Source organism: Phoenix dactylifera, chromosome 16 (assembly GCF_051530095.1).
Source record: "Phoenix dactylifera cultivar Ajwa chromosome 16, Ajwa_hap1_PhDact_Kaust_v1.1, whole genome shotgun sequence".
NCBI lineage: Eukaryota > Viridiplantae > Streptophyta > Magnoliopsida > Arecales > Arecaceae > Phoenix > Phoenix dactylifera.
Window position 1 is genome coordinate 19110660 of NC_143205.1, and position 26658 is coordinate 19137317.

The 26658-nt window shown below is 42.4% G+C and overlaps 4 protein-coding genes across 9 annotated transcripts; 2 read left to right on the forward strand and 2 right to left on the reverse strand.

Annotated features, from left to right (window-relative positions):
• The first annotated feature begins 2820 nt into the window (after positions 1-2820).
• On the forward strand, positions 2821-7805 carry LOC120104244 (inactive leucine-rich repeat receptor-like serine/threonine-protein kinase At1g60630). Its single transcript, XM_039115085.3, has 2 exons — positions 2821-4366; positions 6239-7805. Exons 1-2 carry the CDS (start codon positions 2974-2976, stop codon positions 6934-6936), a joined length of 2091 nt encoding a protein of 696 aa, XP_038971013.3. The 5' UTR covers positions 2821-2973; the 3' UTR covers positions 6937-7805.
• Positions 7754-12203, reverse strand: LOC103718719 (zinc knuckle (CCHC-type) family protein). The gene is made up of 5 exons (XM_008807660.5): positions 11754-12203; positions 11024-11146; positions 9392-9491; positions 8773-8888; positions 7754-8170 (listed from the first exon to the last, which is right to left on the reverse strand). Exons 1-5 carry the CDS (start codon positions 12093-12095, stop codon positions 7934-7936), a joined length of 918 nt encoding a protein of 305 aa, XP_008805882.4. The 5' UTR covers positions 12096-12203; the 3' UTR covers positions 7754-7933.
• Positions 12204-13252: 1049 nt separating this feature from the next.
• On the forward strand, positions 13253-18321 carry LOC103717390 (Pentatricopeptide repeat (PPR) superfamily protein). Of its 5 annotated transcripts, none has more exons than XM_088712548.2 (6): positions 13253-15806; positions 16012-16347; positions 16471-16545; positions 16887-16971; positions 17860-17956; positions 18068-18321. In XM_088712548.2, the coding sequence occupies exons 1-2, from the start codon at positions 13288-13290 to the stop codon at positions 16136-16138; spliced, it is 2646 nt and encodes an 881-aa protein (XP_088568674.2). In that variant the 5' UTR covers positions 13253-13287; the 3' UTR covers positions 16139-16347; positions 16471-16545; positions 16887-16971; positions 17860-17956; positions 18068-18321. The 5 variants fall into 5 exon arrangements, with proteins under 5 accessions (XP_088568674.2, XP_088568673.2, XP_088568675.2 ...); XM_088712547.2 differs by having other exon boundaries at positions 13254-15806; positions 17742-17956; XM_088712549.2 differs by having other exon boundaries at positions 13254-15806; positions 17866-17956.
• Positions 18322-19073: 752 nt separating this feature from the next.
• LOC103717380 (uncharacterized) lies at positions 19074-25143 on the reverse strand. Of its 2 annotated transcripts, none has more exons than XM_088712552.2 (6): positions 23928-25143; positions 20681-20736; positions 20288-20521; positions 19859-20150; positions 19561-19757; positions 19074-19488 (listed from the first exon to the last, which is right to left on the reverse strand). In XM_088712552.2, exons 1-6 carry the CDS (start codon positions 24885-24887, stop codon positions 19335-19337), a joined length of 1893 nt encoding a protein of 630 aa, XP_088568678.2. In that variant the 5' UTR covers positions 24888-25143; the 3' UTR covers positions 19074-19334. The 2 variants fall into 2 exon arrangements, with proteins under 2 accessions (XP_088568678.2, XP_088568677.2); XM_088712551.2 differs by having other exon boundaries at positions 19561-19778; positions 23928-25124.
• Positions 25144-26658: the final 1515 nt, after the last annotated feature.

Genomic DNA, 26658 nt, shown 5'->3' on the forward strand with positions numbered 1-26658 from the left:
ATTACTAAAGAAAAAAAAATAAAAAAATAAAAACTATGAATTATTAAATAGAATTAACTAAAAATATAATAGATAAATAATAAAACGAAATAAAATAAATAGATAAATAAAATATAAAACAAAAATATAAATAAAAATGATATAACATATGTTGAATAAATAACATAAGTTGAAGAAATCTAAACTACGCCCTCGAAAAAAATAAAGATATATTAAACCTTTCTCTAAAGCTGCTTTTGTACTATAGAAGTGATAGGCTATTCCATCGGATAAATCTCTTTTTCGTATCTAGCTTGTCAAATAAGTGAAAAGAATAAATGAATGCATCAAATTTTATTACAGTGAGAAACTTGCACCCCACTTTTTTTGCATGTTTAGAGAGGGGATAAAATTTTCCTATTATATGGGATAATAATAGTCCATCCCTTCTCTCCCTTACCTCTTGCAATGGTCGAAGTAATGCCATTCTGAGATGCTTTGGAGGTATTTGGTAGGATAACCCCCTATTTCTAAGATAAATCTCCAATTATCTCATCTATACCAAACACTTTCTAAATTTATATTTTTGATTCAAGGGGTAGAATGGAGGTTTGTATTAATGATCATGAATCATAGAAATATTTGTGCAAATAAGTATAATGCATATAATCTCTAAAACTATCAAAATAATACATTTAACAATAATAACTACAAGTATACAACAGAGAAAGAACTGTATTTTTGTAGTTTCTATGATGTAATTGTTGCTTATCAGCAAAAACGAATCAGTTTAGATAATCCTTTGTAGCTCCAATGAAGAACAGATCAAAGTATTATTGGCTTAACAGAAGTTCTGTCGAACTTCAATATGAATTTTTGGGTACTTATCAGAAGTAGTAACTCACTATCTCGAACCGCTTATGAACCAAATCATACTACTAGGGTGGAGCGTGGCCCATTAACTAGTGTTGCATTTAGATTAGAGTTGGGTTGAGTGGTTTAATAACTAATATGTGGTGCCTCAGTTGGCCCTAGTCTAGTCTAATCTACCTAAATTGCATCATTATTGGTGCAAAAAGGTGGTTTAACATAAAGCTTAAGATTGAGTAGGTGAACCTGAAAAATCAAATCATTCCGCTTAATCCAAAACAAAAAAGCACCAAATCTAGCCATAAGAACCATCCATCCAACTCAATCGAGTCATTTATGCTCGTAGCTGGGTCACACCCTTCTGTCGTCATCCATCATGCCCTCGTTGGTGGGGTCCCACAATACATCACCAGGCTGCCATAACTACTCTGACGTCGTCGGACACGATGGTCGAGATTTGCCTCCAAGTAATGCTACAGCCCCAAATGGGTCAATAGACTAGATAATGTTTATGGCACGACGACCCATGCATTTGCCACGTGTCCACTACTGTGAAGAAATCGTTTTTGTAACATGTTTGGGCCTCGCAGCATTTCTTGTTTGCGGCCACATGCACCGGGAGACGCCGCTACGTCGCCATCCGGACCAAATGGCGAGCCCGACGGCGCCAAAACGACCGATATAGCTGGCGTTCTCCGGAGGGGCCCATAGCGGTGGGCCCCTACATTTCGGACCCCCCAAAAGCGTTGTTTTTTTTTGTTTTTGTTTTTTTTTTTTTTGCTAAAAACGGAAGAACCATACAATATGTGTACAGATACAACCAAAAAAATCAAAAAGCAGTGCATCTTAAAATGCACTTGGTAATTCTGCCTCGTCCACCCAAAGATGTATCCCCGAACGGTGAGCTACAAAAAAAGTCACCCAATCAATAGCAGTGTTGGCCTCTCGAAAAACATGCCTCGCTTGAATAGCCAGCCTATTAGCACAGCCCAGTTCAGGCCACTCTCAGCTTTGCCTCGGGTATCGAGGTATTGAACAACTGGAAGTCTCTAGCAGCAACCATCTTGGAGTTTAGGCCTCTGACCCGAAAGCCGGTACCTCCTCTTACATCGCTCTGTAGAATATAATTATCGAAATTGATCTTCGAGTTTACTTCTAGATGAAAAATATCGTACCGAACTCTCTACGAGCAGACGTAGTCTCTCTTAAACGCACCAAATTTCCCACCCTGACCGAAATTCTAAGCCACAAAACTGGTTTTAAGTGGAACCCGCATGCACCCTGGAAGATGCGACGTGTGAAAAGCTCTCCGGCGTCACTTGGCTTGCTCTTACCAAAAGGACCGTCCTCTATGGTCCCACATGAGGTCTCACTGCGCTTGACACGTATCAGAAGAACCATCCCCCTGGTTGTTTTCTAGACCAGAAAGCAGCTAAGATGTCTAAAACTCCACTTCTTTGACGAGAGAGCTGTCACCTCTCTCTCCCTCCGTCCTTTGATCCCTGCACTGCCTCTCTCCGGTAGGCATGAAGATGAAATGTCCGAGGATATATTTGTCTGAAGAGCTCTTAAGGCTTTTCATACGATCAGGTTTGTCCTTCTGAGATTACATCTGGTTCATTCTTCTTCTTGTTCTGAAATTTCTAGTTGTTATGGCTGCTGCTCTTTTTGACCGTTGGGAGGCATTGGTTCTCTCTCGACCATGGAGATCTGAGGACCCCATCGGATCCCATGCCATCGAGAGAGAAAAGGTCGAGAGAAGGACGGCAATAAAGAAATGGGCTTTCGTACCCGAGGTGGGAGTACTAAAAAAATGTTTTTTCTTTTTAATAGCCAGCAGGATGGGGCAGCCATAGGAAGCGTCTCTGAGCCCAGTTCACGTGAAGCCATTCCAATGCCCACAGATCGACGGATTCGCTCGACCGAGCTCACTCGGTCGTTCTCGTAGCCTTCTGAAGCTCTAATCTCGTTGAAAGACTTTGAGTCTTTCCCTTTCCGGGCGGAGCGAGGAAAAACCATCCCTTTCTCTGATCCATGACGGCTTTCAATCCGTTGGAGAGTAACCTCTTGCCGCATTGAATACCATTTACTTGTTTCTTTACTCTTTTGCTGGTACTGGCATCCATGGAGTCGGAGCCCATTTCTCCAAGGTGTTTGCTTCTCTTTCTCCTCTTGCTTTGTTTCTCTTTTGCTCGCATTTACTCCATTAGAGCTAAATCTAGCGACGCGGAGGCCCTTTTGGCTTTGAAGGCCTCCATTGATCCTTTGGACGCCATCCCGTGGCGACGGGAGGCCTCGCCGGAGTTCTGCAACGGGTGGTATGGAGTAAAGGAGTGTGCTTCCAATGGGAGGGTCACCAAGCTCGTGCTCGAGTTCCTCAACCTCACCGGAACCCTAACGCCGGAGATCCTCTTCCCCCTCGACCAGCTCCGTGTCCTCAGCCTCAAATCCAACTCCCTCTCCGGCGCCATCCCCGACCTCGCCGCTCTCGTCAACCTCAAGTCCCTCTACCTCAACGACAACCGCTTCTCCGGCCGGATCCCGGCCAACCTCGCCGTCCTCCACCGCCTCAAGGTCGTCGTTTTGTCCAACAACCTCCTGTCCGGTCCCATTCCGGTGGCCCTAGCCGGAATCCCCCGGCTCTATACCCTCTTTCTCCAACACAACCACCTCACAGGGGAGATCCCGGCTTTCGACCAGCCGAGCCTCCGCTACCTGAACGTCTCAAATAACAACCTCTCCGGCGAAATTCCAGCCACCAAAGCCCTCTTCCAGTTCAATCTCTCCTCGTTCCAGCACAACCCCAACCTCTGCGGCTCCCAAATCAAACTCCCCTGTTCTCAAAAACTGACATTTCCGCCCTCCAACAGTCCAAAATCCTCCATTTCTTCTACCATCAATGCCTTTCCTCCTATTATCGCTTCCAATAACAAAAAAAGCGGCATCAAAAGACTCATTGGCATCATCGCCGGCTCCATTGCTGGAGTTCTGGTCCTATCTACGTGCTTAGCATTAGTCGTATGCTTGGTGTTCAGAAGAAAACGGCAAATAGTAGCAGGGGGAAGTAGAACTCGGGGAGTCGGAGTAGATAAGTCCATAGAAGAAGGCTGCGGCGGCGGAGGAAGAGAAGTGGAAGGTGGCGGCGGCGGCGGCGGAGGAGGAGGACCGAAGGGGGGGTTCTCGTGGGAGGGGGAGGGGCTCGGAAAGCTGGTGTTTTGCGGCGGGGTGGGGGAGATGTATAGCTTGGAGGACCTCCTGAAGGCGTCGGCGGAGACGCTGGGGAGGGGGACGGTGGGGAGCACGTACAAGGCGGTGATGGAGTCCGGCTTCATTGTGACGGTGAAGCGGCTCAAGGAGACCCAGCCTGGAGTGGAGGAGTTCCGGCGACGGATGGAGGAGCTCGGCCGCCTCCGCCATCCCAATCTTGTGCCTCTCCGGGCATACTTACAGGCCAAGGAGGAGCGCCTCCTTGTCTACGATTACTTCCCCAATGGCAGCCTCTTCTCCCTCGTCCATGGTATGCCTTCTCTCTCTCTCTCTATCTCTTCTTTTTTTCTTTTACGTATAAGCCCCTGAAAAATTCTTCTTCTCTGACCGACTCCCTCTTTTTTATATTGAATACGGGCCAAGACTATACTCACCATTCCCCATCCAACTTGGCTGGAGGCTAGTGGTGACATTGGTTCATTCATTTGCTGCTATGAATCATAGCTCCATGTGATGGGGAATGGAGTAGTGTGGCGAAATACATTTCATTTATCAGTCCCTGCATCAACAACTCCGTCCTTAAATTCTAACTTCCTGCTTAATTCATGGCGGCATTCACGTTAGTTAACGCAACTAATTCCTTTAAAACGTGTATCGTAAATTTAGCGTCAGGGAATTGTTATGTAAGCGCTCTATAAAATATGAAAAAAATGTTGGAGTACTAAACAATGCGACAAACTTTTATGTTTATAAATATAGAATTGTGCAAGGGGTTGTTTTAAAAAAGTCCGCTCTTTCCCTCCGCCCAGCGAGTGGCGTGGCGAGAGAAGGCCCCCGTCTTTCGTTGGGCGGTTCCCCTGTACTTCCTTGTCTCATCCTCTTGGCTGATGTGACTCCATATGAGTGCCATCCCTAACGTACGGTCATGATCAGCGAGACTGTTCAACTGTTCGAGTATCCCTGCATCCCTAGCTCTCCGTTCGTGCCCACAGATCAAATACAACCGAAACGAATCACGAGTAAAATCCCAAGTCCACAAAGTCACAAAAGTGCTTTTGGGTCAAAAGATACTGCTGCCTGTGTCCGGTTATCTGGCCGAGTTAATATCATTCAAAAGGCGTCAAAGAAGGTGGCATTAGATTAGTACTACTTATTTGGCCATGACCCATCTCAACTTTGTTGTTTGAAATAACCCCTCGTCCACTGTCGTTTCTCGTGAACCTTTCAGTGTGGAAGGCCCATGCCTGGACTTTGTCGCTAGTTCACGCATTAGACTTCTCAGAGCGCGTCTTGTCCCTTGCCGCATAACCTTATTTGGCTGCTTCCTCTTTGTTGGTTTGCGCCACTCGCTCTGGTTCGGTCTTCCTCCTGTGACTCTGCTTCCTGCTTCGTTTGGACCTCTGTCGGTCCCGTGAGGACGGCCCACTTCTCATTGCCCACGTCCAAACGAGGTGATGACCTACATGTGAAGCAACATGCTTGAGAAGTCTAGTTTATGGAATGTTTGCAAAAAAAAACTAGTTTATGGAGCCCAAATTATTATATAGGCTTGTGATTGCGCATGTAACAAAGTATGAATTGCTGTGATTCCATATCTGATTTATTTGTTGTTGGTTATAATTCGATAAGTATATGCTGGTTTCAGCTGATATATGACTATTATCTCTCTCCATGAAGAAAAGGCAAGAATGTATCAAATGTAGACACACTTTCAGAATGGGATTTTGTAAGTGTATGCCTGAGGGGGGGGGGGACAAATTTTCTTCCTTCTTTTGCCCTCCCTTTCTTTCTTTTTTTTTTCTCCAGATGCTAAGATGCTAATTGATTGAGTTGATGTTAGTCTTATGTCTTGGTGGTATCTAAGACTTTGTTCCATCGAATCCTCGCTATATAAAACCTCACTTTGATCCAGTTGTCACTGATAAGTATCCAAACTTCTGAGTCAAAAAAAAAAATGGAGTGAAACATGGAGTTCAGACATTTATCAAGAGAGATCACATGATATTGCAAAACTTGGCCCTGCCATTGCTCTCAAGTCTATGATTTTATATGTAATTTACGTGATATGCATGCATTTCTCTAAACAATAACTTTATTGTCTATTTATTCATGATATTATTTTTCTATGATAGAAGGAATGGGAAAGTTAATTTGATGTGTGGCTGTGATTTGATCTGAGCAGGATCCCGGCCCTCCGGCAGCGGTAAGCCCCTGCACTGGACATCGTGCCTGAAGATCGCCGAGGATGTCGCCGCCGGCCTCCTCTACCTCCACCAATCATCGCCGCCCGTCGTCCATGGCAACCTCAAGTCCTCCAACGTCCTGCTTGGTGCCGACTTCGAGTCCTGCCTCACCGACTACGGCCTCGTCCCCTTCCTCCTCCCCTCCACCGACGACGACTACCACCTCCCCGCCTCCTCCTCCCTCTTCTACCGTGCCCCCGAAACCCGCCACCCCCGCTTCCGCTCCTTCACCCCCCACTCCGACGTCTACAGCTTCGGCGTCCTCCTCCTCGAGCTCCTCACCGGCAAAACCCCCTTCCAAGACCTTGTCGAGGAGCACGGCGCTGACATCCCCCGGTGGGTACGCTCTGTGCGCGACGAGGAGAAGGAGTCCGGGGAGGACCCGGTGTCGTCCGGGAACGAGGCGTCGGAGGACAAGCTGGCGGCACTGCTCAACGTCGCAATGGCATGCGCGGCGGTGGACGCAGAGCGGCGGCCGGCGACCAAGGAGGTGCTGAAGATGATCCGGGACGCGCGGTCGGAGGTGATCTTGTCGTCCAACAGCAGCGACCACTCCCCCGGGCGGTGGTCGGATACGGTGCAGGGTTTGCCACGGGAGCGTGGGCCCGAGCATTTGAATTTTGGAGAGCGGGATTGATCGAGTTTTAAAATGATTCTTCTCTTCAACGGCCAAGTTGTAGAATCCCTGGAGTTGCGGTGTAAATCTTGAGATTTTAGAGATTATTCGAGAATGGATTCTTCCTCCCATTTTTATTTTTCCTACCGGAAATCTGGACCCCCCCCCCCCCCCCCCCCCCCCTCTTTTGTTCTTTTCGCTTTCTCTGTGATACTTTCTATGCCTGGATTGATGACTTAACTATTAGTACTTACAAAGGACTCTCAAGGGTGTATGAAATCCCTCCATCTGATACATGGGCCCTCACAACATTTGAAGGGGACTACTGTTGAATCGTGATCCACTGGGGGAACGTGATGGCCCATAATCCTGTTCTTGCAAGGGACAGCCATGTTTGCCGGATAAGGAAATCTACATGCATGTAGTATCTGAAAAAAAGGTGAGGATCATGGACTGATGCTCCAGTATAAGGAACATCGTTGCTGCCGACCAAAAGACAATGAGGCCATGTTGCTCGGAAAGAAGACAATGTGAAGCCGAGCATGAAAACAATAGCAAGGAGGCTGATCATTTCTTAATGAGCAACAAGGGATACATCTATATGGCTTGGAAAAAAAGATGACCATATCAAAATTTGCAGTGCATCGAGAGTGAACGATTGATGAGGATGCAGAAGTTTGCTGCAATAAAGATATCCATGCCCAATCATGCACTATAATAGTGAGAATTACACTAATATAGAGGAAGATTATTGCTGAATGAGTGAAGATGTGTCCCGGAGAACAGGATGAAACGACTAGGATCGCTCCATATCGATGGTGGGAAATGCATCCAAAAGGAACAGAACTTCACTGCTTCAGATTAGCCAGTCTGTTAGTGTTTGCTTAATTCCATGTGAATATGACAAGCAAACGAAGTTGAGAAGTTTTAATATAAACAATCGGGCAGGCCGAGCTGGCTGAACAAAGCAAGTTGGCATTGAACAAAATATTGTGATGCACCGAAAGGAAGAGAAGATTCAAGGAGCCTGGGAGACACGAGCACGAGCTGCAGCTCTTTCTAAAGCCTTTAAGCGGTTGGCTTCCATGCGGGCCCTTTGCTCTTCAGTAATCTGAATCTTGCTAGGCACTGTCACAGTATTTACTGCTGCTTGATTCGGTGGCTCTTCTAGAGATCTAAGCTCTGGGTCTACTTCAGAAGCAGCTATGCCCTGCGAACCTTGAGAAGGTTCCTGTTGCGAGGGGTGATGTGGTTCCTGCAGTTGCAAATGGCAATTTCAAAAGCAGAGCTGTCATGTTCTGGATGATGTGTATAAAGAGATTGCAATTGCCATGCAAGTTGAAATCTACAAATTATGTTTCTCAGTGTCAAGCATATTTCTCATAGTCAAGCATATATAAATACAATAAATTGAGAAAATGCATACATAAATAAATCTCCATTTGGATTCAGCAGATATCAAATGTTAAATCAGTAAAAGTCTTGTAGAAATATAGTTTTCTATTCGAGGAAGTCAAAATCTCCTAATATGAAAATGAAATTTCTGACAAAAAAAATAAAAATCGAAAAATGAGACCATGTGTTCAAGTCCACTGAGATATTAGTTGCTCCAGTTAAGTAGTTATCTAGACAGGTTTAATGCATTTTGGGCTACTAGTTGGGTCAAAAGTTGAACGTACTAGAACTTTCAAGAGCACCATTTGATCAACAATCTAGTATTTGCAAATTTCGGAGTTGCTTTACAAAGCAACCATCAGTAAATAACTCAAAGGAAAGAATAGCGACATTGATTATGGACATGACTGCCCAGATATAGTGTAGGTCTTGTTATGAATATCAAACAGCTAAACAACTTACCTCAGCAGCCTTCTCATAAATCTCATTAAACATATCCTCTTGCATATCATCAGCATCATGATTCTCCAATGGTGGATCTATAGTATCGGCAATTTGGTCCTCCATGGCAGTGTTTTCTGTGGCAATAAATTGTTTGTAGAAGTTAGATTCATGAACGTTTCCATTATCTGCTGTTTATAACTTCTGTCAGACATTAAAAGACAAGCATTAAGAACATGACAGTAATGTCATAATCTGGTGGTTGCAAATAATATGCAATTTAACCTTGTTTGAAGTCTAACCTCTGAATAATTTCAAGACAACAGCTGTTTACACATCAATAGACACATATAATCCGGGTAAATATATATCTTATGCAATTTGACATTGAAATGGGCACAACATGCTGCTCAAGTGGTGATGTTGCCATCAACAATGGCCAAAATTTCCTCTTCTTGATGATAACACAGTATATGATCTGACTAATAACAGCATAGGGAATAGCTGTACATCAGTGGCACGTCCGAAATGCAAATTTTGCAATAACATAGTAATATAAACAAAGGTGCTCAGTGAGAAATGAATACAGTATAACTTCAAATGGAGAATTCATACTTGGATAAGGTTACATGGTACATACCTACTTCGCACTCCAAAGGAACTTGTTCAACTGGTGGTTCGTGCAGCTTTGTGGGGTCTCCTCCTTTGGCAACTCTCTCTCTCAATTCTGCAATGCATCTCTTGATAAAAAAAGAAAATGAAAAAATGGTATAAGTAAGAGAAAATCATGCAATACTACTATTTAGCAGGTGAGGGGCACATGTCACAGCCTCCCAGATTTTGCCCTATAATAGCAGAGATGGTACATGAATAGGCTTGCAAGCTGTAGTTGAAACCTAAAAAGACCAATCAAGAGGGCAGATGGGAGAAGAATAAAAATGACAGGTTGAATGGATTCACTAATTTATTCAGATTCAAGATCCCTGCAAAAAAAGGAGAAAAATACGCACGTGCAGACCTCGCATAAAAAGCCACTAAAGCAGTTCCTAGACCAACTTTGTAAATTATTGATAAAGAAACCTACAAAGACAATGCAGCTAGAACTCTTAAATAAACCTTATACTCAGCAAATATGACTAAAGATAACAAACAATCAAAAATCCCAATTTAAAGTAGATCGTGCGAGTTGATGCCAGCTGCTATCAAATTGCACATATCAATTAGGAAAAAAAAAAAGGAGAGAGAAGCTTGCACTTTGCAGATGCAATGAATAGAAACTAAAGTTTAATTATTTGATGAAAAATATTTGCACATATCCTCTTAGAGACTTACCTATGACAACTTGCAATTATTAGATATCTGAATATCTATTTTTAGTGCCAAAGGTGTAAACCAGTAACTATATAGCAGCACAAACTTAAATTGAATTGAGAAATCACATGCTTTTACAATCAAAAATAATTAATTATAACAAATTAACACACGATAAACTCGCATGAATTTTTGATGTTTGTTTTATCTTTCTACACTCAACCGAGCAGTCTTTTATCCCCATCCAAACACTGGTCCAGATTGATGCAATTAAGATGACAGAAACTTGAAACTATTGTTTTCTATCAGGGGAGAAAATGATTACAATATCAATGTTAGCAATAAAAAAATTATCACATGACATACAGTTGATATGACCTTCACACAAAAAAATTAACAATTAGTTTCATACTTGTAAACACAATTAAAATATAAAACCATCCTGGTAAATCATGAAAAAAGTGGAGCAAGTCAATGTTGAAACATCATAGAGATCTCTTAGATGACCTTGCAATAGGAAAAGATAATACATATTTTATTTTGAGTGAAAAAAATAAAGGACAAGGTACACATAAAAGATAAGAAGTTGCAACTAAGACCAGCAATAACTAACCTACAGGAATAATTTACTAATACCCGGCTAAAGAGGGTAACTTACTAACTTTGTTCAAAAAGCAGCAATAAGCATGTGGAACGGTTCCAAATGAAGATTTTTACAAGTAATTTCAACTCCAATGTTAAGGCAAATACAGAGCATGGCCTTGGTACCAGAACTAGTTAGGCTTTTTCTTGCCTATGCAAACCATATGCCCCCAGTTAGCTTCCATAGCAATGTGACAGAAATATCACCGACGCACAGCACCAGGAGACATAGTCATGCATCATAATTGTACTCTAAAATCTTTGTAAATCCTTCATCTAAGTGTAACCAAAAAAATATTTACATCTTCCTAGAACTTACCCTAACTCGCTTGGTGGCACCAACTTGCTCAACTTTGTGCACAAATTGATCAAAGGAGTAGTACGGGATCAAACGAGCATGCCATTCTGCATACAAATTAATCAAATTACCCAGATCGCTGACCTGTGCAAGCAAGGCAAATACTCATTCATCATTGGAGGACTGAAGAAAAAGACCAAATGGACAAAAATTCATAAGTTCGAAGTAAATTCACAGTCATAACCATTAAAACGAGTTGTAGCCATTTATACAAGTAGCCCAATGGTATACCTTTGCCCAAAAAACAAATAACCATGAGTTAACAGTTCTGATCTAGCAATCAAGAACTGAAAGGCTTAAGAAATCGAAGTCGGAGGTAAAGAGAAATTTAGCAATCTCAATCAGAGGAAAAAACATAATGAATAACCTCGAACTAGAATAGGCTTTTTTTGGATAAAAAGTTGGGCTTTACCAACAGAGAAAAAAAATTATCTGCTAGAATGAAATAAAACGAAAGGGAATCTGATATGGGATAATAAAGAACCCACTAATTTGAACTCGGAGAGGGCATCACTATCCATACATCCAAAACTATAACAAACAAGCATAAATTAGCGACAAAAGAAAACCGATAAGAGAGTACGAGACGCAGACTAGCAGATTTCATAAAAGAAGAAGGAGATTCAGAAAGGATTTCGAAAAAGTCGGCGAATATCTAAGTTTTAAGTCAAAGGAAAGATGGGAGCTTTACCTCATGACCGCGACCATGGTACTTAAAGGAACGAGGGAAATGGCGGAGGACGTAGCCGAGGCCGTCTTCAGAGAGAAGAAGATCCGGCGTGACCTTGGGTCTCGTCCTCGGGGCCTTCTTGGCGGCGGATGAAGCAGCGGCAGTGGCCTTCCCCGAGGCTGGCTGCTGAGGGAATTTGGATGAAGAGGAGAAGGGTGTCCCAGGGTTAGGGTTAGGGTTGGGATTCGTCGCAGAAAAAGAAGAAGGGCAGTCTCGCGACCAGTGGCCGGGCCTCCCGCACTTGAAGCATCCCGTCGCCGCCCCGGCCGCCGCTCCGCCTCCCGCCGCCCCAGTCGTCTGCATCTCTCCCCCTCTCTCTCTCTCTCTCTCTCTGGCTTTTATGGCGGGAAACAAACGCGCGCGCGCCGATGTTTCAGTTTTATAACAACGGTGGCGCGGATTTACAATTAGGCCAAAAAAATTTTGCGCTAAAACTTATAATGGTTTGATTCGTGGGTTTTGAGGCGGAATAGACCGAAGCAAATTCTGAAGTTCCAAGAAACTCCTCTGAGTTATTATAATTTTCTAGATAATTCGCATATTTATTGGATTTGGCATTAAAATCCACTGTTAATTATGTAAAAATCTAAATCTATTATCAATTTAGCACTTATCTCAAAATAATTTGGGATTGAGAGTGCAAAAGAGCCCAGCAGTGCTGCTTGAGTCAGATCCAAGCTCAACTCGACTCAACTATTTTTAAACTTCAAGTTGGGCTCGAGTAGTAAAATATTTGGCTCGAAAGTTCGCGAGTTTAATTAAGTATGTATTGTTAATAGTATTATATTTTTATAATATATAATTTATTAATTTAATATTTTTAAAATATAATATTATGTTATATTCTATTTTAAGTATATTTTTTAAATTATGACTAAGGTTCGAATTTGAGCACAAGTATGACTTGATTGATTTTCGCGTCGAATCGAGTTAATCTCAGATATTACTTTTGTTGATTGAGTCTAATTCAAGCTTGGATGTTAAGGTTCGATTTATCTGAAGTCGAGTTTGAATTCAAATATTTTGAATTGAGTCGAGCTCGAGCCTCTAACTACCCGGTTTGATTTTGCTCGAGTTGCGCCTTTATTTGCAATCATTTTTGAGAAGATCTTAGTTTTTCGTACAATTAATAATTGAGCATTTTTTGTGATAAAAAATTATTTACACATGAGTTTTTTGAAAATATTAACGGAGGGCTTGTGTCTAGCGCTAGTATTAAATTAAAATAGATCAATGGATAGATCTTCACTGCTTCTTCAGAAGCAAATCTGCAGCAGATACTAGCGAACTAAAATACGTGCACGATCTTACCAAGTTCAGAGGATTTCCTCAAAGTCGGCATACTTGGCGACTTCATAACATGGCAATTAATCGGAATATTTGCCGACTTCAGAACAACTCACCGGATTCGGCCGCCGACTTTAGAAGAGCCCTTCGTCCCAAATAAAGAAACGAACGTCGGGAACCACGGGGAGAAGCGAACTCCCCCCATTCCATGAATTCCAGCAACACCCGACGCCTCGTGGACGAAATCCTCCGCCGCAACGCGAGCAACCCGGCCCTCGCATGGCGCCTCTTCAAGCACCGGCTCTCCTCCCCCTCCGCCCCCGCCCCCTCCCCCTCTTCCGTTTTCTCCCTCTCCCGCGCCCTCGCCCACGCCCGCCTCCTCCCCGAGCTTGACCACCTCCACCATCTCCTCCTTCGCCTGCCCCCCTCCGCTGCTCCCCTCTGCCTCGCCGCTATCTCCCTCGCCTCCTCCACTGCCGGCATCCTCGACCACGCCCTCTCCCAGCTCCATTCCCTCCGCTCCCACTTCCCTTCCCACCCTCCCCCCATCCGCTTGTATAATTCCCTCCTAGACTCCTCCCTCAAAGCCAACCGCCCCGACCTCGTGGAGACCCTCTACAAGGACATGCTCCTCGCCGGAGTCTCCCCGGACGCCTACACCTTCAATCTCCTGATGTGTTCTTTGTGCGACTCAGGCCGGTTGGATGAGGCCCGCTTGTTGTTCGATAGAATGACGGTGAAGGGCTGCCAGCCGAATGAGTTCAGTTTCGGGATTTTAATTCGAGGGTACTGCAAAGCGGGATTCAGTCTCCGAGCCGTGGAGCTTTTGGATGTGATGGAGAGAGTTGGGTGCTCACCTAATTTGGTAATCTATAACACGTTGATTTCTGGCTTTTGCCGGGAGGGCAGGATTGGAGAAGCTGAGAGCTTGGTGGAGAGGATGAGGAAAGAAGGCCTTTTTCCTAATGTGGTTACTTTCAATGCCAGGATATCAGCACTTTGTAAGACGGGGAAGGTCTTAGAAGCTTATAGAATTTTCAGAGATATGCAGAATGATGAGTTGGGATTGCCAAAGCCTAATCAGATTACTTTTAATATAATGCTAAATGGATTTTGCAATGGCGGCATGGTGGACGAAGCCAGGGCTTTAGTCGAGTCAATGAAAGAGAATGGATTTTTTGCACAGTTGGAGAATTATAATATATGGCTGTCGGGCTTGGTGAAGAATGGGAGGTTGCTTGAGGCTCAGATGCTGTTGGAAGAGATGGTTCGGAAGGGCCTTAAACCCAATTTGTACTCTTATAATATTGTTATCAACGGGTTGTGTAAAGAGGGGATGTTTTTTGGTGCTGAGTCAGTTATTAGTTTGATGAGAAACGATGGAGTTTCTCCTGATACAGTGACTTATAGTACTTTGCTCCATTGGTATTGCACTAAAGGGAAGGCCTCTGGGGCCAGCAGGATTCTTCGTGAGATGGTTAGCAATGGATGTTTCCCAAACTCCTTCACTTGCAATATCTTGTTGCAAAGTCTTTGGAAAGAGGGAAGGATTTCAGAGGCGGAGATATTGTTGCAGAAGATGAATGAGAAAGGATATGGCTTAGACATTGTGAGCTGCAATATTGTTATTGACGGTCTGTGTGAAAATGGGAAATTGGATAAGGCGATGGAAATTGTTGATGGTATGTGGCAACACGGAAGTGCAGCCCTAGGTGAACTTGGAAATGCATTCCTTGGTCTAGTAGATGATGGAAACGATAGCAAGAATTGCTTGCCTGATCTCATCACTTATTCAACTCTTATTAGCGGTTTGTGTAATGCTGGCAGACTGGATGAAGCTAAGAACAAGTTTGTTGAAATGACTGGGAAAAACATCGCTCCAGATTCAGTTATCTATGACACTTTCATGCATGCATTCTGTAAGCATGGGAAGATGTCCTCAGCTTTTAAAGTTTTAAGAGACATGGAGAAGAAAGGTTGCAAACCGAATACAAGAACATACAACTTGTTAATCTGGGGTTTGGGGAGTAAGCAGCAATTAAATGAAATCCAAAACTTGATAAACGAAATGCAAGAAAAAGGGATTCCTCCAGATGTAATTACTTACAATAACCTGATTCGGTCTCTATGTGATGGAGAAATGGCAAGAAAAGCTGCTTCACTTTTAGAAGAGATGTCAAAGAACGGCATCATGCCTAATATAACTTCATTCAGCTTGCTTATCAAGGCTTTTTGTAAGACTTCTGTTTTTGATGCAGCTCAAGCCATCTTCCATGGTGCTCTGACTACATGTGGCCAGAAGGAAGTGCTTTATAGTTTAATGTGCAATGAGTTTTCCATGAACGGAAAATTATTGGAGGCTAAGGAACTGCTTCAAATTGCTTTCGAAAGGGGATTTTCCATTGAGCGCTTCCCATACAAACATCTTGTTGAGGAACTGTGTAAGGAACAGAGGGTAGATGATGCTCAGAGCTTGCTCATTTCTATGATTAGTAAAGGTTATCTATTTGATCCTGCAGCATTCATGCCAGTGATTGATGCACTCGGTAAGAAGGGAAATAAACATGAGGCTGATAAACTCTCAGAGCAGATGATGGACATGGCAGAACGTCATGATAAGTCAAAATTTGTCACTTCCCATACTCAACATAGTGAGATGGAACCTAGACATAAAAAATCAAAGCAAGATACTTCCTTTGGAAGTGACTGGCGCAATCTGCTGCACAGGTATACCCATATTGGTATTCTTACTTTGTTTCACTTCTTTTGTTTAACTTTTTTAGAGTTTTGTATATCATTTGGTTTATACACATGTATATTTCCAATTTCTCTGATATTTTTTTTCTGCAAGATGAAACTTGAGTAGTTCATTTTGGGATTATATTATTAGACAGTAGAAAATAAACTGCTATCAATGTCTATCAATATTCAGAGATGATGGAAGTGGGATAGCTATGAAAGTTCTGAAGCGAGTGCAAAAAGGTTGGGGTCAAGGAAGTATACCTAGCCCACGGCCACAGAATGTCGACCCCTTTGATGTATGGGAAAGCACTGGCTGATTCTATTAGGTGAAGCGGAAGCTCATCCTTGAACTGCTGATTGTCACCTGAAGTATCTGTTCATGTGCCTAAATTGATTCCCTGGTGATTGGAAGCGTGCTGGGTGATTCCTCAAATATTATTTGAGATGTAGCCTGAAACCTCGGCTCTCAGATTGCCCAAATTGATAGGTTCCAGACATGGTCATGACATGCAGTTAGTTTTTTCAGGTTTTTGCAGTAATCTTACTTCTATATTTCCTATTATTTATGAGAAATGACTATACCATTGTATAGCCTACTTCTGTCTTTTTTCACTTATTTTATGATGATTTTCTGTTATATATCTGACAGGTTTGAAGTCTCTTTCTTCAAGGAGCCTCTAAGATTGTTATATGCCTTCCATTCATAACAAAATCAGTCCATACGGTGAGTCTTGGCTCAACAGTAAGGTTGCTCCATTTTAACCTGGAGGTCATGGGTTCAAAACATGGAACAGCCCCTCCACTTGCATGGATATAGCTGCATGCTTCTGACCCTCTCCAGAGTCTGCAATAGTAGGAGCCTCATACATTGGGCCACCCTTTTTCTTATTCATAACAGAACTAGTTGGCTTTAAGACATCACAGCATAATGCAGCATGATGATACTTTATTGCTCATGACGACTTTTTATCTGGTTTTGCACAGTACAGTTCTAGGGCTTATATCTTTTCACCTGAACACCTCTAATATTGTGGTTTTGCACTTTTTTTTTTTTTTTCTTTGCAGCCCCAGAGGATATTTATGTCATGTTACTAAGTTGTTAAAAGCTCAAGACCAAAGTTTACAGTCTTAATTAAGCATGGTGAATTTGGTAGTATCCTATTTCTTGGACTGCTCGTTTAATTTTTTGTCTTTTTGTATTAATTTATTTTGCCCTTTCATTAACCTTAATTGCTTAAATCTTATGTTCATATGAAGGGATTTATTTTGCTTTTGTTCTTTTCACTATGCTACTGTTGGAAACACTTGTGTGCTTCACCTCAACCATGACTGCATACTCCAAAAGGTTTTATTAATATGATGCTTCTGTATAGATGAGGGTACGACCTTGGATATGTTGGATAGATGATTCAAATATTTTGTTCTTTCTTTGAATCTCAGTTGGGTTTGCATTGGGTTTATTTTGGAAGAGTAAAAAACATTACTTCAGAGTCGGTGGGTTAACTTTGCTTTGTAATTCTCTTAAACAGAGTCCATACCTTGATAATTTTGCAAAATTATTATGTGTTGGTCTTTTTGTTTGTAATTTTGTTACTTGGTGACCATGATTCAAATTGCTTTCATATTTATCAAACTTTACTTTTAAAAAATAGCAATTCCTTTTTTAAAAAAATAAAGAAAATGCAGAACTCTAATAGATTTATTAGGTTTTATTCATGAGTTTGTATTTCAATTTCATCGGGCAAATCATCAAGTTGAGGCTTTTAATATTTAACTGTATTTTTTCTGCATTCAGAGTTAATCCAAAACCGTATTATTCAATCAAAGATGAGCCACTTGGTGGCTTGAAGTCCATTAGCTAATAGAGGCTACTTCAGTGCACTTTGTTTGACTATGGCTAGAATTCTCTGTATGTTGCAGCATGCAGCTGGAGTTTCACAGTTTTTTTCCCCAGTAACTACTAGAGTTTCACATTTCAGTTTGGAAAAAGGTCTCTATAACATGATAATAGTAATTTTGCTTGGATTTGTTACTCAAGGAATAGAGGCTTAAGGACTTCCTCATTGTCTGTGTCGAGAATTGTCCAGCATCGAAATCAGAGATGTATCATCATGCTTGCACTCACGCTCACGGAGGTGATTATTACAGCTTGATGTCTTAATCCTTCAGTACTCAATAACTTCGATCATATAGAGTCTTCTTTGTCTTACATCTTTTAAACGGTCATGTATTTTGCTGCTTTGCAGGTAGATTTTCTCACAGTGCCCTGACTTCTGCAAGTATTCTGCCTGGTGAGGATGAAAACCACCTGAATGAAGCAGCATGCTAATCAGATATGTGGGTCACAAAAGATTCGTAGCTTATGCTCCTCATGGTATCCTATCAAAGATCCCTTTAATATCATGTTGCTAAAAAGTCTAATCTGGACATATTTGTTATCAGTTATGGAAATCGAAAGAAAAAAAAAATCATGCTAATAATTATATATTTGTTAATTCAATCTTTTCTCTCTTTTTTGAGAAATGCAATGGGGATGCCAAGGCTGGTTGGCAGCTAAATCATTTGAAAATAGATTGTCATCCAGCACAAGATTTCGATTTACCATGTTAACTTGATTCCATAAGCAAAAGATGGTTTCTACTATATATACCAGAGCATATTTACTCCCTAAGATCACAGTTCTCTGTATCTGGCATTACATCCTGCTTGCTATATCCAAACAAGAAAGTGACATATCATAGACTGGAATGTATCAGATTTTGCTCCTTCCTTTTGCTAGAATTTCAGTCCAAATAGAAATCCAGCGATCGTATAATTCCATCTGAAACAGAACTGAAATGCCAACCCATGACTTCACATACTGGCTGTAATGATGCTATCCGTTTCTTCTAAAAGTTACCTGAACCCCTTTATTTGGCTATATACATTATACAGTGCTCTCACATGCATCCAGTTTCATCTTTGCTAAAATCCTACCGAGCAATCAAGAAGCCTTTACTAAGTATAATGTAATCATGTCGTGCTGGCTTGCACTGCTGGTATGATGATGGTCATTCAACATCTTTCTCACCTAATATTTTCAATCACTAGCTACAGATTTCGTCTGTTTATATAAGACTCTTTGTTTTTATATCTTGTTTGGTTCACGTAAGGCCTGTCATATGTCTACAAATTGACAGTTTTTATACTAACGGGTGCAGCAAGCCTGGTTTTAATGTCTGAGACTCCTTGATGCATTTGAGCACAAATGAATGATGAACCTGTAACAGTAAATTTGAACGCTGTAACATGCCTTTTCTCAAGATTACATAGTTTTCTTCTCTCTAACCTCTGTTTTTATATAGGTGTTATCTACAAACATGTATATCTGACTGTACTACTTGCTATAAGTGTCCTCTAAGTATATCTTTTTTAAATCCTTCGTCATATCACTTTAATACTGACAACCTATTATGCCTTCACTCACATCTGATGTTGCAAATCATTCTATCTATATAGCTAACAGAGACCACTTTAGTTGTTCAAGGACCAATCAAATTTCTTGTAGACCATCTTGATAGGGCCTCCATCATTCAAGAGATGCATTAGTAAACCTGCTTTACTTGCATCCAGGTAATCCAAGACCCACTTCAAGATCTCTTTATCTTGTCCAAAATCAACACTGTACCTGTAGGGATAGTCTTAGCTAGATCAGTAATACAACATAGAAAACATATTAGCTGATTGCTTTGAATCTTACCATTTGATGATTCCTGTAAGATGAACAATTCTGTTCTCCAGATCCACCTCTGCTCCACCACCATGGAAGAACTCCCTTGCAGCATGTCTCAGTTCTGCTTCAATCCCTTGGGTAGAAAAGAATCGCACAGTAGGGCTTGACCATGTCCCGTCACACAATCCGAAGTGGATCAATGGGTTCAGTTTTGGTGGTACTAGCTGAATGTATTGAGATAGGAACTAAGCTGAGTTTAGGAGCTAAAGATTCCATTTTCTTCACTGCTGTGGTGAAATGATGGAAAGCAAGCAAAAGCCAGTACCTCCAAGCGCCGGTCTCCAGTGCTAAATGGCTTGCTAATCGAGTAAGGTTGCCGCCTGTTTGATCTTAGGATTCCATCTTTGATGGAGGAGAGGGAGTAGGGACAGCCACCAATCATATAGTGAAAGTCAATGAAGAAGGCAGACCTTCTGTCAATAATGCCCTGCCGGTTGACCCTCACAATGGCATGGGTGATCATGGCATTATACAAGTTCATGAAGAAGGTCAATTTCTCATTCCCTGACAGGGTAAAGACATCAACTCGTTGCAGGTCTTGGATCATATTCACATATCTGTTAGTATGATAACAAAGCACCAGCTGAGTAAATGACAAAATCAATTGTGTCCTAAGAAATTGGTGAAGTTTAGTTTCATCAGTGGTATAATCTTGCAACTGTGATTCTGGTTAAGGTTCGGGGGGAATTCATACCTTCTGAACTCCTCACTCACACTGATGCGGGCATAATCAAGATGGCGCCTATCATCAGAGGCATAGGCCTCTAGTATGGCAGTCATCAGTTTGGTGAGCCTACGCACCACTTCAATAGCTGGCTTAGGCTCATTGTCATTGGTAGAGCCTCTAAAATTGAAGCAATTGGGGATAATGGGATCATGCTCAAGAAAACGATAAAATTGATGGCTTGCATCTTCAAACTCGTTCTCTCTGTAAAATTTCAATTATTAGGCATAAACAAATTTTTTGGTTTTACCTACTTATTTTGTTATGACATACAAGTCAGGAGCAATAAGCCATGTGAACTGGATCTCCATGCAATGAAGTAAGAGAGTGTGTATTGGTCAGTGAATGAAAGTGGAGACTCACCGGAACACATGGTGGATGAAATGTTTCCTTGCAAGCTCTTTTGCAACTTCAACACCCTACAGAGAAGAGTATTGTCTTCATTATTTTAAAATGCAATCAAATTTTAAGAATCGTGCTATTTGATTTACAGAGTTGTACTGTATTCTACTAGTCTCTAGTCAAAGACCCAAGAGATCCTACTTGTGGGATACGACTTAAAAACATGTAGCATTACTTTTCCACACAGAGAGAGAAGCTGCTATGAAACTCTTGACCAAGCACCGGCCCGTGGACATGCCAAAGAACATAGAACTTTTCAGCTACTCGAACATTATCCATAGTCATCAAATAGCCTAGGTGATTAGGAGACTGAGCAGGTGACAAAATTTGTAGAAGAATTCCAAAATAATTTATACATTCATATATTTCAATTATTGATTAAAACTTGCATTTTTCTTACTAAACCATGATAAGTATCCATGTCACATTATTTAAAGATACATCGATAACAATTAATGCATGAGTTCTAGTTAAAATATAACACATTAGCAAGACATTATTTGTTCTACACAAAATATAAACAACTTAAACAACACTACAAGACTACGAGGCAATCCATCTACATAATGCAAATATGCGTATATATAAACAATTTAAACAACAAAAAAAGTAAACACTTAGTAGCCCATATATTTAAAATTATCACCGGAGATTCTTAACAACCCTAAGCAGATATATGTAATTCAAGCCATCAACAAACATTTAATCACAAAAAGCCAGAACAGACTAAGTCGATCATATATGAACATAACAAATTTGCACATAATCATGAAATTAATGCATTCATCATTGAACACAACCACCGACTGCCCTTAGCAGATTTATGCAATATGACATAAAATGCTATATATCCATTTATAAAAAAGATATGAAATGCTAAAAACATATGATAAGTATGCACGAGTGTCTTAAGTTTTTAACAGCCTTACTTAGAAAATAAATGATGATGCTGATGAATTAGAATTTCTATCTGTTGTTCTGCCATTAAAATTTTATCATAACAGCTTGGGATCATATTATTGTCATCAGGCCCTATATAAATGTTCTCTTCTTCCTTCAAAAGCCTTTGTCATATTTATATTTCCACAATTTTATATGATCAAGGCATAAGATCCAAATATTCTTTTATTCAACAACTCATCAATATACATAAGTGAAGGATGACACTACTTTTCCTCCAGCAAAACTAAAGATTAAACCTTTAGGCCCATGATTGATAAATAACACCTAGGATACATTTTATAAGCCATATAAAATACTCAAATCAAAGTACACTATTTTTCCTACCCAACAGTATTCCGAATTTAATCAATTCTGCTGATAAATTCCCAAATTATGGCCAAGAGATATTGAAGGGTCCCTTCTCTATCCACGGCTCTACGCTCATAGCTCCATGCTGTGCTCAGAGCTAGAGAGAGCACCAAGGGGTCGACAATGACTTAGAGGTTGACAAGGTGCGGAATATCACCAGAGATTGGCGTTTTCCTCTCCCGTGCTTCTTCTCCGCCGCCAACACCCGCCGGCCAACCAGCTCCTTTGCCGGCAGCAGTCAAGAAGCAGGTCAGGGCTCGTGGACTGATTCCGTGTAGACATTCTATGTGGATCGACGAGCTCCCCGAATCCTCCTAGGGTTCGCGTCTCTCTCCCGAGTCCCTAATCTCTCTCCGTCTCGAGCTCCAGTCTCTTCTCCCATGGCGGCGGCCGCAACGGCGGCCCCTCGTGGCCGGCAACCGCAGGGATGGGGGGTCGACGACGAGAACCTGGTCTTCGAGACGAGCCCCGGGGTGGAGGCCATCACGAGCTTCGACCAGATGGGGATCCGCGACGACCTCCTCCGGGGGATCTACGCCTACGGCTTCGAGAAACGCTCCGCCATTCCTATTATCCAGGGCAGCGACGTCATCGACGGTCCGCACAGAGCATTTATGCGGAATCGGCCCGCACAGAGCATTTATGCGGAATCGGCCCGCACAGAGCATTTATGCGGAATCGGCCCGCATAGTGCATTCTATGCGGAATCTGTCCGCATAGTGCATTCTATGCGGCAACGGCCGCATACCGCATATAATTTTTATGCGGCCCGTTGTGGCATATATTATTTTTATGCGGACGATTTCCGCATGAAATATGTTATGCGGATATGTGCCACATATACTATGTATGCGGGCTGTTTCCGCATATAATATTTTATGCAAACAGCGTGCGCATATAATATTTATGCGGACCGTTCCCGCATAATAACTATCTAGGCCTATGCGGACAGTTTCCGCATAATAACTATCTAGATCTATGCGGACTGTTTCCGCATAATAACTACGTAGAACAATGCGGACCGTTTCCGCATAGACGCCTTATGCGGACAATCCCGCTTCCTTGGGTGTACTAGTCGCCGCTCGATCAAGATCAGACGGTTTACGTTTACGATAGGCCCCAAGGTGTGCAAGATGGCTTCTCCTCGCCCCCGCCCCGCCACCTCCACCAACGCCGAGCCTTTCATTCGCCACTTCACCGCTCCGCCGAGCCCCAAGGACGCCTCGACACCTCTCTCCGCCGTCGATCTGGACCCATGGCGCACACTCCCTCCGAAGGTAAAGTTAGGCTACCGTTCAGGATTTGGGGAGGGGGTACACGACATGGACCCGAGGTCGAGGAGGAGAACACGAAGGAGAAGCGGAGCAGGACGAAGACGAGAGGGGGCACAACGGAAGAACAACCTTTAATTTTGCGTTATTGACTTAATAAAATTAAGATTATAGTATTTAACGTATTATTTTATTCATTGGCCGGACTACGACTAGGATATGTCAGCAGCTACGTCAACGGGATAGACATAAAAATTATAATATTTTTTATATAAACAAAAGTCGGCTCCTGTGACGATGTGTTAGGATAAGAAAAATGTTGCAAAACCCCGAGATAAGAACAAAAAAGACAAAATTTTAAAAAAAACATATGAAAGTTTTTAATTTCAAAATCATAAATTTATTTCTTTTATACTTAGAAATAACAAACTTCGGACTTTAGATTTTTTTTTAATGGTAAAAACAATAAATTAAATACTCGCTAATAAATGCTGTCGATTTCTTGGGTTTTGTTTAACTTAAACCCATCTCTTTGATGCAACTTAATGAAAGAAACCGCATCCACGCGATGTCGATCGAACGGTCATATTTAATCGCTAAAATTTATCACATCGGTAAACTCGTACCTTTTTCCGGCCACAGTCGAGGTGGTGGATAATCGTCTCCACCAATTCGCTTCCTGCGAAACATTTCTTGACGAACGTCATCTTAAACAATCGATCTCTAATCGTCACCTTCCGCCTCAAAACCCTTACGATCTCCACCATCTCGTCCGTCCGTTCTCGTCCCGGCACCATATCCTCGTCGTCCAACCCGTAGATCGGCGCCCTCGGCGCCGTCTCCGGGCACCGCTCCCTGGCCATCTCCCTCACCGTCCGATCGAACTCCGCGCTATTCCGCAGCGCGTTGAGGGCTTCCAGCCCGCCCAACAGCTTCTCGTTCACGAAGATCTTGGGCACCGCGGCGATTCCCGTCCGTTGGATCAGCTCCTTCTCTCTTGATGGGAAGACGTCGATGTTGATCTCGATATAGGCTACTGATTTCTCCCGTAAGAACGATCGGACGGCCCCGCAGTCGCGGCAGCTGGACCGCGAGAAGAAGGCTATCCGCCCCTTGATTTCCCGACGATCCTGGCCATCGATCGGGACATCCTTATCGTCGAGCTCCTCTTTTGGCCGCACGATCACTTTGAGATCGGAGAGGTGAAACTCCTCCGGCGCGGCGGGCCGAGGGGTCGCTAGCCCCGGCGGCGGTGCCGGTTGCGGCAAGGGGGAAGGTGGGCAGATGATCTTTTGACTCCACTGCTCCTCGCTGTCGATTTGATCATCTCCGGCGAGCTTCCCCTCGGAATCTTCTTCGTGCTCTGCTTGATTGGTGATTTTTTCGCCGGAATCTTGCGTCAGAGAGTTGGAATCGTAACGATTACCTTCCTCGCCGGAGGAATCTTTGTTTTCCGGTGGGACTCTGGCGGCAGCGCCTCCCATATCCGGGTGCTTTTCATCGAGGTCGATTTCCTTGCCTCGTTCGCTGGGGTCGGGGTGGGATTCAACGGAGAGAGGGATATTTACCGGTTCCTCTTCCCCCATTAATACTCGAACTAAGATATAGAATAAAAATAAAAATTAAAAACGCGAAGGTTTCAGAAAGGAAACAACAAAGTGTTCGGAGAAGAGAGAGTGGAGGGTAGAGAAGAAGAGATCGTTTTTATTTGATGGAAAGAAACGAAAGGGAAGTGATTTGGTTTTGAAGCTCCGGAGAAGCGTTCAAGCAAGCAGAAGTGGTCAGACGTTTACTAGGCCTTCACTTCTCGTTATCCGTTGTGTATTGCGTTCGAACTCGGGAAGGAGGTCATGAAGGGGTGCGTGCCTAAATGACATTAATTATCCTCGGAAGCTATTAGATATTTTCTTGGATGCGTGTGTATTGGTGTAAATTAGTGCAAGTGGAGGGGGGAATTTTTTTGGGTGCACGCGGGAGGTGGGGCCGTTGGTCATTTTCAGTATATCACATTGTTTGTCGTGGGAGCAGCGATTGTACACCCACGAGCCGTGCAAGACGGATAAGAGGAGGATTTCATGCAGGAGGTCCGAGCGCACGCATTCAGGACAGAAGGCAAACCTGTGGCGTTTCATGATGTCCAGGGACCCTAAGGGCCGGGGCCCACATGCTCTGTCATGGGTGAGTGGGTCGGTGCCGTGGGATGTGGGTGCAATAAGTATTCCGTTGGTTTTTATTCTCTCCTCTTAGTGTCATGGTGCTCAGTAGACCTGCTCAAAATTGCCTCTGTCCATTTCCTCTTACACCGCCTTCATGTCGTTGACCGGATTTGAGCCTGGCTAATTCTGGTTATGTATGGGACCGAGCCCAACCCAAATCCTGAAATGGCTCGCCCAATAAGCAGGTCTAGTGCTCGGCAACGGTAATTCGTTTGGAGGAGACTTTAACACCTAAATACTGCATCCGAAAAGCAGCCAGGTTCGAATACAGTCTCTGAGCAATCATTCTTTCCGGCCTGTAATGAAAGCCATGAAAGAAGGTAGCAAGTACACTTGGCAAAGTTAATTCCCTGATTAGCGAGGCAACAGTAGCTGTGAAAAACCTGGCGTCTAGCATCAGCGTCCTGAAGTGAAGCGCTAGTTACTAAGAGCACAGCATCAGCATAAACCATACGACACGGCATAGTACCGGAGTTCCTTACCGGACCGGCTGTCTATGCTCTCTTGGTATTTTCAACAAACAAATAAGAACCAGATAAAAAATTATAAACAAGAAATGCTCTCTCGGTATGTTTCTTCGTTAAATGGGTCAAGTTTGATTTTTATCTTTATTTCTCTTTTCATTGAGTGAGTGAACTCAAATGCATTTTTTGAGTATGTGATAAGAGAGTCCTTATGAAAGAGAAATGAGAGAGTTTTATCAATCAATTTTGTTGATTTTCACCGACTGCTTCTGTTTTATCCATCAATTTTGTTGATTTTAGTTTAAAGAGAGTGCCTTCCATAGCATATTCTTAATCAAGTATCATCTATAATAATTTATTTTACTTGCTCTGCATAAGTGTGCCAAGAAAAAAAAATGTTTGTTAAATAAACAAGAAAAAAAAATTAAAAGATTTTTGATGCTAGGCACTAAAGACAACACTAATTTATTTTTCACTCTGTACTCGTAGGGATAATGCATCACACCCTTTGCATTCTAAAATTTTGTTGAAGTCACGATGTCTAGGATTCTTTAGTTGATGCTGGGATATATAATATCGCGGAAAGTAGTTTTTGTATGTTTGGTTGATCATGAGAAAGTGACACGTTATAGAATAACTCAGTGCATCTACTTTTTTTTTGAAAAGTTGTACAAAAT